The sequence below is a fragment of the Rana temporaria genome, chromosome 1, assembly GCF_905171775.1.
Source record: "Rana temporaria chromosome 1, aRanTem1.1, whole genome shotgun sequence".
Lineage (NCBI taxonomy): Eukaryota > Metazoa > Chordata > Amphibia > Anura > Ranidae > Rana > Rana temporaria.
Window position 1 is genome coordinate 159,559,642 of NC_053489.1, and position 12,422 is coordinate 159,572,063.

The 12,422-nt window shown below is 43.8% G+C and overlaps 1 protein-coding gene across 4 annotated transcripts in view; it reads left to right on the forward strand.

Annotated features, from left to right (window-relative positions):
• The window catches only part of SLC27A6 (solute carrier family 27 member 6), a 90,464-nt gene extending 78,567 nt beyond the window's left edge, over positions 1-11,897 (forward strand). For all 4 annotated transcript variants that reach the window (XM_040344900.1, XM_040344889.1, XM_040344870.1 and 1 more), the window contains exon 11: positions 10,334-11,897. In XM_040344900.1, the coding sequence (XP_040200834.1) occupies positions 10,334-10,510 (177 nt within the window). In that variant the 3' untranslated portion in view covers positions 10,511-11,897. The remainder of the gene's footprint in view (positions 1-10,333) is intronic.
• The last annotated feature ends 525 nt before the right edge of the window (positions 11,898-12,422 follow it).

A 12,422-nucleotide genomic window follows, 5' to 3' on the forward strand; every position in this document is an offset into this window, starting at 1 on the left:
GTGGGGATTTTTTCTAACCAGCAGCGGTTTACTACCACTTTAATGTGTTAGCATTTTCCTCCTAAGATAGAAAGTTACAGAGAGGGCTTACACTGGCAAGAGCACTAAAGTCAGCCATAAAAGGCCTAAATTCATCTGGTTTAGCAGGAACCGGACACATTTCGATTAATGTATGGGCATGCTGGTTGTACTGAAGTCGATCCATTGGTGGAACGTGCCGGAATGTCTAATACCCTTTTAAAGAAAGCCACACACTCTGGGTAACTGAGGACAATGGGTTTTTGCATCTCCCAAAGAGGGTTTGCCCAGGCCAAGGCTCTATCAGAAAGCGAAGAAATTATAAAGCCTACTTTGCTTCTGTCTGTGGGGAAAGCCTGGGGCAGCATCTCAAGGTATATCCCAACCTGGTTCAGAAACCCTCTGCATTGAACTGGATCACCCCCAAATCGCTGGGGAAGCAGAGCGGAACCAGACATACCTCTTGCAGAGGTAATATTCGAGGCCGGTGTCTGCACAGAGACTGGAGCAGCAGCAGGGGCGGCCTGCAACACAGGTTTTACCAGAACAGCCACAGTGGGAAGATCCAGGAGAGCAGTTTAAATGCACAGCGTCTGTAATGCTATGACAAACTGATCCATGTGGTGGTCCTGCTCATTCAACCTGGATGCCTGCATCTTCTAAACTCATGGTCTTCGCCTACAGTCAGGAACCATGAAACACACAGACCGAAAATGCAGTAAAAATCACACCTTTTAATAAAATAGTAAAAATGGTACAAGTGGTAAACGTAGTCAAAACATAGCCAGGGTAGCCAAATCTGGTAGTCGGAACAAGCAGGGAAATCAGGAAGCCAGAGATCAGCATAGTCAGAGGCAGCAGACAGGATCAGGAACCAGAAAGGAACGTCAGCCAGGCAAGTCTTCAACAGGAACACAGAAGAGAGTCTCTAGATATGTTGACCAAGGCAATTGATAAAATGAACCAGGCATTTTAAATAGTCAGAAGGGTCTGGCTGTGGGCTTGACTGACGAGCAGGAGATGATCAACAGGTGAGCCACTGTGGAACAATGAAAACTGGCAATTAACTGACGGCTCAGCAACCTGAGCACAGAGAAGGAAGGGCTGAGAGCCCAGCCCTGGCACTAATCAAATGCAGCTGTACTGATTACAATGAGCACAATTCAATCTACCTTACAAAAATACAGCCCCACTGGACATAGTGAGCCAGAACTAAATCTACCCAATCCTACCACCTATCTAGGAGGGTGCTACTTTTACATCACTGACCTGTAATGAAGTATGTCCCAGGTAGGGATGAGCCGAACAAACCCCCCCCCCCCCATGTTCGGTTCGCACCAGAGCCTTCGATCGGACCGAAAGTTCGCGCAAACTTTAGAACCCCATTGAAGTCTATGGGACTTGAACGTTCAAATTCAAAAGTGCTAATTTTAAAGGCTAATTTGCATCTTATTGTCCTGAAACAGGTTTGGGGACCCGGGTCTTGCCCCAGGGAACATGTGTCAATGCAAAAAAAAGTTTTAAAAACTGAAGTTTTTTTGGGAGCAGTGATTTTAATGATGCTTAATGTGTAAAAAAAAAATCCTTTAAATATCGTACCTGCTGGGTGTCTATAGTATGCCTGTGAAGTGGCACATGTTTAGAACTGTCCCTGCACAAAATTACATTACTATAAGAAAAAAGTCATTTAAAACTGCTTGCGGCTTTAATGTAATGTCTGGTCCCTGCAATATGGATGAAAATCATTAAGAAAAATAGCATGGGTTCCCCTCCCCCCAGGTCATTACCAGCCCCTTTTGGCCCTATATACTTTGAACAGCAGTATAGGTGGTGCAAACAAGACCGGGACTGTAGGTTTGTTGTTAAGTAGAATCGTTTGTAATTTTGAACTGGTACTTTTTTAAAGTGTAGCTCCAGCCAAAAAATCTATTTTTAAGCTTTTTGGAAAACATAGAGGTTATCACCCCTGTAACATTTGTTTTGCTGTCTGTGCGCATCTGTTCAGAAGATTGCACCTCACTTTCTGTCCCAATGACAAATGATTTTTTTTAAATTTGGGTTTTTTAGTGAAACAAGGATTGGTGATAAAGCTTTAGTGGACAGGGGACACCTCTTACAGAAGAGAATTTCCCTTCCTAGGGGTAGATTTCCTCTCACTTCCTGTTGTCTCCTTCCGTTTGCAAGTAGGAGTTGTTTGTAAGTTGGATGTTTGAAAGTAGGGGCCTGCCGTATATACTCTGCAGAAATTTGGGCCCTAGGTGTTAGTGTTGCCACAACACTGTAAGCCCTCACAGTTAGTCTTGGTGGGCACTGGAACGCCCTGCTGTGAACTATTATATCAAGAATTGTAATTGCATGCCATTGTTGAACAGTGGTAGAAAAATTGGGCCTTTGTTGCTGATGCTGGTGCCAAAAACACTGTAAGTCCTCAAAGTTACCCTTGGTGGGTGCAGGAATGGGCCCTGCTGTGAAATATTAGATCAATAATTGTAATTACATGCCCCTGTTGAACAGGGGCATAAAAATTGGGCCTTTGGTGGTGGTGGTGGTGGTGCTGGTGCCACAACACTGTAAGCCCTTAGTTACTCTTGGTGGGCGCAGGAATGGGCCCTGCTGTGAAATATTAGCTCAAGAATTGTAATTACATGCCCCTGTTGAACAGGGGAAGAAAATTTGGGCCTTAGGCACTGGTGCTGGTGCCACAACACTGCAACTCCTCACAGACACTCTAGTTGGAGGGCAGTAATAAGCCCTGCTGCAAAGTATTGCACCAAAAATTCTAATTACACGCCCCTGTTAAACAGGGGCAGAAAAATTGGGCCTTAGCCACTGGTGGCGGTGCCCAGAACCAAAAATGTTCTTACAAGCTATCAGCATGATCATTGAGGAGGAAAAGGATAGTCACTAAGCATAACAGGATAGTCACTCAGCATTAGCATAGGCAGTCTTGAAGGGATCTGACATTTCAAAAAAAAAATATTCAGTTACATCAGCATGGTGCTTGGTAGCTGGTGGTGATCCAAGCCTGATTCATTTTTATGAAGGTCAGTCGATTGACCAAGTCGGTGGAGAGGCGCACCCTGTGATCAGTTACAAAGCCTCCAGCATCACTGAATGTGCGTTCCGAAAGAACGCTGGATGCAGGACAGGCCAGTAGCTCAATTGCATACTGTGCAAGCTCTGGCCAGTGATCCATCCTCAAGACCCAGTAAGCCAGAGGATTTTCGGTGGGAAAGGTGTCCCAAGTCTGATCTTGCCCCTAGGTATTCCCGCACCATGTAAAACAGACGCTGGCGATGGTTGCTGGAACCGGTAATACCTTGGGGCTGCGGACTAAAAAATTGTCTGAACGCATCGGTCAGACGGCCACCTTCTCCACCGCTCCTTCTGAGACAGACCGAAGCATCAACAACACATTGTCCAGGACCAGGATTTTGTAACCTCCCAGTCTCTGGGAACGCGTTGCACAGACCTTTCTGCAAGGCCTCCCGAAGATGTTTCATCTTCTGCTCCCTCTGCCCCGGCAAGATAAGGTCCGCAACTTTACCCTTGTAACGTGGATCAAGGAGGGTTGCCAGCCAGTAATGATCCCTCTCCATAGCATGAATACGAGGATCCTTCCGCACTCTTTGCAGGATCAGGGAGGCCATACAGCGTAGGTTTGCTGAGGCATTCGGTGCAGAGTCCTCTGGGTCACTGAGGACGACAGGATCCACAGCCACCTCGTCCCAGCCACGTACAAGTCCATGGGTTTCTTGAGACTGTAATTGATCCCTTGAAGACTGCTGCTGATGCTGAGTGCTAGGCTCCACGTCCATGCTGACACAATCCTCCTCCTCCTCCTCTTCCTGTGTGATAGGCGGGCAAGCAGGAACACTGTCTGGATAAAGGGGGCCTTGAGAGGTAAGGAAGTCCTCCTCTTCCTCTGAGCCTGCCCCTGCAGAGCTGACAGAACCTCTGTCCCAGTGTGGCTCCTGTCCCCCAAGCACACCAGCTCAAAAACCGCATGGCATCTCTTTGCCTGCGTACCTGCGTAGCCCCTTGAACGCCTACGGAGCACCGCTGGTTTCCGAGGACACATCAGCACAGAAAGAGGCCACAAAGGAAGAAGAGGAGGGGTGGAGGAGAGAGTTGTGTCACAACCAGTAGTAGCGTTTTGGAAGCGTGGTGGCGGAACAACCTCCAACACTACTGTACCTTGTCCTGCATCCTTCCCAGCTGCCAGCAGAGTCACCCAATGTGCCTTGAAAGATAAGTAACGTCCCTGTCCATGCCTGCTGGACCATGAGTCAGCGGTAATATGCACCTTACCACTGACCGCCCTGTCCAGCGAGGCATGGACATTGCCTTCCACATGCCGGTAGAGAGCCGGAATCGCCTTCCGTGAGATTTGGGAACTTGCCACTGAGGTACCGCACATTCCACAAACTCACGGAAGGGGGTAGAATCTACCAACTGAAAAGGCAGCAGTTGAGTTGCTAGCAATTTAGCTAAGCTAGCATTCAACCGCTGGGCATATGGATAGCTGGGAGAGAACTTCTTTTGGCGCTGCAGCAGCTGTGGCAGGGAAATTTGCCTGGTAGAATCTGCCATCGGTGTACCGATAGTAGATTGCCCGCAAGTACTTGGCTGTGACACCCCTTCAGTCCTATCAGTGCAGGCTTCAGAGAGGACTGAGGGTATAGTGGGGTTGGAGATCCCAGCTGATGAGGAGCAAGGAGAGGTCTGCTTTGTTCTTTGGTGTGGGTCTTTGAGGTACGCTTGCCAACTAACTGCATGGCAGGTCGACATATGTCTGGTCAAGAAAAAAATTCTCACTACTAGCGCTACACCATAAGGACAATTAAAACACAGTGTTCTGTGTAGTAAAAAAGATACAAAAACCTTCCCGTGCAGCTGTCAATCACCTGAGAACATGGGCAACAAACTGAAACAAAAAATACAGCGCTCAGGGATGGAGTACGAATCACTTTATAGTCTTGAAGTAATGCAAAATATACATGAACTGAAAAAATAGAAATAAAAACTGCGCAATAGGCAGAAAGTTAAACAAGCAAATCTAATTGTAAAATCCCCAGACACTTGAACAGAAGCCGTATGGTGATAGTGGGATAGCAACCTGAAATCACTGCTGGGAGAATGTAGTAAAAAGCTTCCAACCAAAGTACACTCTGTAGTATGTGAAGGTGGTACAGCCGTTTGTATGCCTCTAAGCAGGGAGATGAAAAGCGCACAGCGGGGAGACGGCATCCACGCTGGGAGTAAACATAAATGTTATTCACCTGCCGAGGGAGATAGGACTGTCGATCTGATCCAACAGGGAGGCCGATGGTAGCGAGATCACTCCTCGCATCGAAAGATGTAGGGCAGTGGGGAAGATCCTGGATGGGAACCACCGTGCCAGTGCGAGGACGCCGCCGCGTCAATCAGAGGCGAGGAGGGAGGGGTGGAATCACCGCTGCATCACATGAAGGGGAAGGGAATGAAGTCCGGACTCTGTCCCTCAAGGATCATGTGACTCCAGGGGCCAATCAGTGGAAGAGATAGACGAGCAGTATAATCAACGTGCTAGCGTCACTGAAGGAATTCCCAGACTGTCAGTATCTCAGCATTGGCTTCTTGTAGACAAGTGGGGGCATAAAACGAGATGGGGGTGAGCCGTGACTGACATGTTTCGCGTGCCAGACGCTTTGTCAAAGTCACGGACAGGCAACACCACCAAATTAAAATAAGAACATGTAACAATCCCATTGGATAATGGCGGGCGGGGGGACGGATTTGAAGTATTAACCCCACCATCACCATTCAGTTCTTTTAAAAAAGCAACATATTGAATCTGCAATTATTATGTTTGTTGATATTAAGCCAGAAACACCCAATAGTGGCACATATACCAAAAATATCACATATACAAAAATGCATGAAAAATAAAAATAAAGATAAAGATAAAAATAAAAATAAAACAAAATAAATACATAGAATATAAAATAAAATTCAATACACAATGTACTTAACTCATAACATAAATGATACTAACATAAAAACATTCATCTATAAAAACATTCATCTTTAAAAAATCTTAAAATCTCATGACGTTAAGTAAAAAGAACCTGTATACTAAAATTTAAGTTTCGTTCGTAATACTGAAAATATCTAGCTCCTCGTTAAGGCCACCTGGTGACAAAGAACCCATCCGAAAGATCCAATAAGTTTCCCTCTTACAGAGGAGGGAAAATCTCTCATTCGCAGTAAGTGACCCTATTGGAATGGACTCAATCGCCATAACCTCCAGGCACTTAAAGTCTTTATTATGGGCCTGCAGGAAGTGTCTAGGTACACTGTGTTTGTCACAGCCCTTTTTAATAAGGCGTCTATGCTCGCCTATTCGTATCCGTAAGGTACGGATAGTCCTTCCTACGTAAAGCAAATTGCATGGACAACGCAATACGTAGACAACGAATTCCGTTGAACAGGTAATAAATTGATTGATCGGAAAACTACAGTCTTTGGTTTTAATAAAATCGATCCCTCCTTTAGAGATAGACTGACAAGTAAGACATCCTCTTTTGCCACATCTAAAGATACCGGTTTTACTATTAAAGTAGGCCCGAATATCTAATGGACGAGTGGGGTTATTCTTAGAGACTTTACTTGGTGCAATGATATTCCGAATGGTCCGTGCCCTTCTAAAGGTAATCTGGGGTTTGGGGGGAAGGGAAGAAGACAGATATTGGTCTAGTTGAAGAATGTTGAAATGTTTATTAATAATACTACTTATATTTTTTTGCTCGGTGTTGAAAGTGGAAATAAACCTTATATTTTCGACCCTGTCCTTAATGACCTTCTTATTTTTGTTAATAATCATGTTAGAATTAAAAGCATCGTCTAGTAATTCTTGTGGATACCCCTTTTCTCTAAATTTCGTCTTCATAGTAAGGCCCTGGGTCATGTAGTCCTGTATCTTTGAACAGTTTCTCCGTAGCCTATTGAATTGTCCATATGGGATATTTGATTTCCACGACGAGTGATGGCAACTATTAAAATGTAAATATGAATTACCACTAGTAGGTTTAATATGATTACTAGTGGTAATAACCTCCTGATCATGTGAAAGTACCAAATCCAAAAAAATTAAATTGTCCTTATCGAAGACATGCGTAAACGAAAGGCCTAGCTCATTGTTACAGTGGTCCACAAATAATGAAAAAAGATCAGCACCACCACTCCAAATAAGGACTACGTCGTCTATATAACGCCCATAGAAGACGACGTGTTCCAAAAATGGATTATTATTCCAAATTTGCAGAGTTTCCCAATAACCCATAGTCAGATTGGCATAAACAGGTGCAAAATTGGCCCCCATTGCGGTACCTTTCCTTTGTAGAAAGAACTGGTCACAGAAAGAAAAATAATTCAATACCTCTACTGATAAACTCAGATTGTAGAGAGTTAATATCATTATTCTTACTTAGGAAGTACTGTACTGCCGCTAATCCAATGTTGTGGGGTATTGACGTGTACAAGGAGGCCACGTCTAGTGACGCCCAAGCATATCCCTCTTCCCAGGAATAGTTTTCGAGGGTCTTAATAATGTCATTGGAATCTTTGATATATGAGGGCAATTCACAAACAATAGGCTGTAGGGCATGGTCTATATACATTGATAGGCCACTGGTAAGGCTATTGGTACTAGCAACAATCGGGCGACCAGGTGGGTCCACTAAAGATTTGTGTACTTTCGGGAGGTGGTAAAAATGTGGGGTACTAGAAATTTTACAATTAGATTCGCTTGTTTAACTTTCTGCCTATTGCGCAGTTTTTATTTCTATTTTTTCAGTTCATGTATATTTTGCATTACTTCAAGACTATAAAGTGATTCGTACTCCATCCCTGAGCGCTGTATTTTTTGTTTCATATGTCTGGTCAAGCATGTGGTGCCCAAGCAGGTGATCTTTTGTGGTGCCCAAGCAGGTGATCTTTTGGCCACATGAGAGCCCACGTTGGCAGCTGCTTTGCCAGACAAAGTACCCTGAGCCTGGGTGAGAGAGGATGAGGATGGCTTGGTCATCCACTCTACCAAGTCTACAGCATGTTGCGGCTTAACACGGCCAGCTGCCGAAAAAAAGGACGAAAAAAAACGAGTGTGTCCCACGGCCATGTGCTGATGAGGATGCACCGTGTCCACGACCAGCACTGTTGCCTCTAGATGCAGAGCGTGCTTGCCCTCTTTTATCAGCTTGTGACTCTCTGCCTCTCCTTGTTGTCCTTCCAGACATACTAATGGCCTGCAGGGAGGTGTAGCTGCACAAATACCGACAATACCTTCTGATCCCTGCCTGTGGTATTAATATGAGGTAGAATACCCATGATTAAGTCATGATTAAGTCACGTGACGAGTGTCGATACGCGTGGGGGAGGAGCCTACAGTGACAGACCATCGGATGTCTATCCCGAGTGAGGAGTCCATTTAAACTGAGCGGCAACATACCCTGTCTATAATATAAGCAAGGATACGTGAGTGCACTAAGTGCAGCCTTTATCCACATCTATATGGTACAATATTGCGCTTTCCTCCTCTTTTGCATGTGACTGAATGAAACTGGAAACATCTGATCGCTGCTGGAGGTTGTTGTAACCTGATCACACTGAAGTGAGAGCTTGGCAATTAGGGAAGGAGCACTGCAGACTGACTGATTCAATCATCAGGACTTTTTCATGATCTACTCACATATATATTAAGAGTTTTTTTCACCCAGCTATATTGCTTGATTATATATGTACGATTCACATTGCACATGAGTTAATACGAGCGCAGTATTTTATTCAATATGAGCAGATCTCTGCCTGTAGGAATTAGTATGAGAACACCAGATTTACGTAGATTTAGGTGCACACTGTGCAGAGGACACAGACAGTACACACACCATGTAGCTTTAGTTGCACAATGTACAGAGGACACAGACAGTACACCACGTGAAAGTACTTGCAGAATGATCCCCTGCCTGTGGTATTAATATGAGCAGATCCCTGTTTTTAATATGAGAAACACCAGCTTTACGTAGCTTTAGGTGCACATTGTACAGAGGACACAGACAGTACACCACTTGAAAATACTGCAGCTAGCACAATCACCTGCCTGCCTGTCAGTATATTAGGAAGAGCGAATCTAGATAAACTCAATACAGTGTATAAATATATATACAACACCTGGGATGCATATATATTCTCTACACACTGTAGCTCTAACTGACTAGCCTGCCTGCCTGCCTGCTTTATCTAACTGCAAAAAATGACACTCTCTCTCTCTGTCTCTCTTGTCTCTGTAACCCACCGCAACAAACTACACAAGGCTGCCAGGGAGGTGGCCTTATATAGTGCGGGGCATGTACTAAACCCCCTGAGCCATAATTGGCCAAAGCCACCCTGGCTTTGGCCAATTACTGTATGGCTCTGCGTTTTTTGCAAGCTGTGATTGGCCAAGCATGCGGGTCATAGTGCATGCTTAACCAATCAACAGCCAGCAATGCACTGCGATGCCGCAGTGAATTATGGGCCGTGACACGCCACTTGAATTTGGCACGAACGGCCCATAATGTTCGTTATTCGACGAACGGTCGAACATAAGATGTTCGAGTCGAACATGGGTTCGACTCGAACAAGAAGCTCTTCCCTAGTCCCAGGATGTGCAGGCGGCTGGATCCTGTAGAAGTTTTCACTGTAAGGCTGCCCTATCCTCTTTACATCTGCAGCTGAACTTCTGGTGCTGTGGGGATAAACAGCTTTGGGTCTCCAGGTTCAGCTGTATTAAAGATGATCTGACAGGAACGTGCCCCGTCCTACCACCTCTTCCAATGTTCTTTCACCGATTACACTGCCAGTAACAGGATCTGTGAATGGATCAGGGTCTGATAAGTCGCAAGAGTCTCTCCCCCATTTACAGATCATGTTACATGAAGTGTAATGCATAAAGGAACTTTTTTCAATTTGCAGGGGGGGTGGGGGTTTGGAGGCGGCATGTCTCCATCAGAACATCTTTAGTACAGCTGAGGCCAGAGTCCCAAAGATGTTCACAGCACCAAAAGTTCAGCAGGAAGAGAACAAGGCAGCCTAAGTGAAGATTTCTACAGCAGAGTCCAGTAGCCTACACATCATTGGATGTACTTCATTACAGGTAAGTAATTAAACTAAAGCTGTAGAGAAAAAAACATTTTTTTTTAACTGAACTTCTGCTTTAAGGAATGCAATTTGATGAGTCCAATATGACTATGCAGCAATGATAGAGTGCCCTAATAATTAATTTTCTTTTTGTTTGAAGGAAAACATGGAAGTAACTGGTACATTTAAACAACAGAAATTTCGTCTTGTGGAACAAGGATTTGACCCAACAGCAATATCAGATCCACTCTATTTCTTGGACGATTCTAAACAGTCATATGTGCCAATGACCAAAGACATTTATGATAAAATCACCAATGGTCTGCTAAAACTTTAATCTTTTTTTTTTTTCGGGTATACATATCATTTCCTCTGGATGAAAATACTGAAACTGTGATGCTTTAACCACTGCCATTACAGCTTTATTACACAAAAATGACACAACGTGTTATGCTTAAAACTAAGTCTAGCTGCTAAAATGTGAGGCATGATTTACATTTTTTCTCTATAACAAAAAGATTTTGACTACATTATGCAAGTATAGCATTTTTTTAAAACCTGTTGAATGCACACTAACTTTATTTTTCTCTTCCTGTTTTTTCAGTAAGTTTGTTGTAATATATATATTTTTTTTTTTTGGGGGGGGTTCTTCCACTCCATAATTGGCTCTTAATCATGAAACATACTGTGCTTGGGGGGAATGCCTTGAGGTTGGTTTAATGCATTCCTTCATAAACTGTTCCATCATACCCCTCTCTGAAGTAGTTGAACTTGTATTCTCCCCTACCTCACTTACATTTTTGGATCCGACATTTATGACCGAGTTTAAAAATGAGACAAATTCTTATTAAGGCCAAACCTCGTCTTTGCCTAGGGTATGATTTAAAAAACAGTTTTTCTTGCCCCAGCCCTGGATTCCACAGGCTTCTTTTTTCATATGACTGGTCCCCTGAAGCCACTTCTCTTCAGATCTCTTAGTACAATGCAGGACCAGCAGTGCTGCATTGTAAATATGAACACAAAGGCCTTGGAGTGTTGGTGGGAAGAAGTAAGCAAGGAATGGGGTATTGAAGAAATGCTTTTTAACATTTCCCTTGACAAAACCGAGCAACACTTGTGGTTTGAGGGGGGGGGGGGTGAGCCTCATTGAAATGGCAGTCTTGTAATGTGCCTGGAGTTCATCTTTAAACTGAAATATAATGACCATCAACTGAATTTTTAGACCACAGCAAAGGGAATCGGGGTGCAGCCTTGTGCGTTCAGAAAACTCAAAGTCCTAGTCTGTTCCTAACCAACATTGGCTCCTGTCCCTACATACGTACCCCATCTTCAGGCTCTCTTTCAGTGATGCACTTATATTTTATAGGGTCCATATGCCCATCATTATGGCCAAATCTTTGCGTGATCATCATGTTCAATAGATCACTATGGAACACTGAATGTGTTCTTATAGAAATCCTTGCCTTCTTTATCATTTTACAAACCATGGCACTGCTAGGTAGGTACATGCAGCAACCACCTAATATGCACCTTCTCTCCTGCAGCACCTTTGTGCCCACCGATGGGGAAAGTGCCACACACTGAGAATCACTGGTTTAATGTCACTGGAAAATGTTATTGCTTAATTGGACTAGTAGCCAAGTGAAAGCTGACAAGGATACAGATAAAACTGTCAAAGTGTTGTTTGTAATGTGTACAGAAAAATAAAAAAATGTATTTTGATGTTTTTTGTTATGCGGTTAACTTTGTTAAATGTATTCATTACACTGGAATAGTGTTCTATGTTGTGAACTATATCAGATCTTAGGAATGCATGTTTCCACATGCCGCTCCAATGTGACTTTTAATATCATGGCTAATATGTAAATCCGTCATGTGAGGCCAAAAGCTAGCTGGAACTGTTAAGCTAGCTGGAACACTGCAATTTACTAATTTTTTTTTACATTTATTTTCAGCAATAAAGAAAAAATGATACCTGCGTTGAATAAAAATACTAACTTATAAACATATTTGCCCCTTTTTAAGGCCATCCATCCTTCTAGTTGTCAAGATTTTGAAGGACTCAGAAGACCAAAATGTCACTTCTAGTCCATGGTGCATCTTAATTTTACTTTTCTGGCTCCAAGCTGGTAGGAGGGCTTCGCTGCAGTGACCCAGACATTAAGATACAGCCCCTGCACACCCTCAAGATGACAGATTAACTAAAAAGATCTCTGCAACCAATGGAAGACCATGCTTTGAGGAGTTCC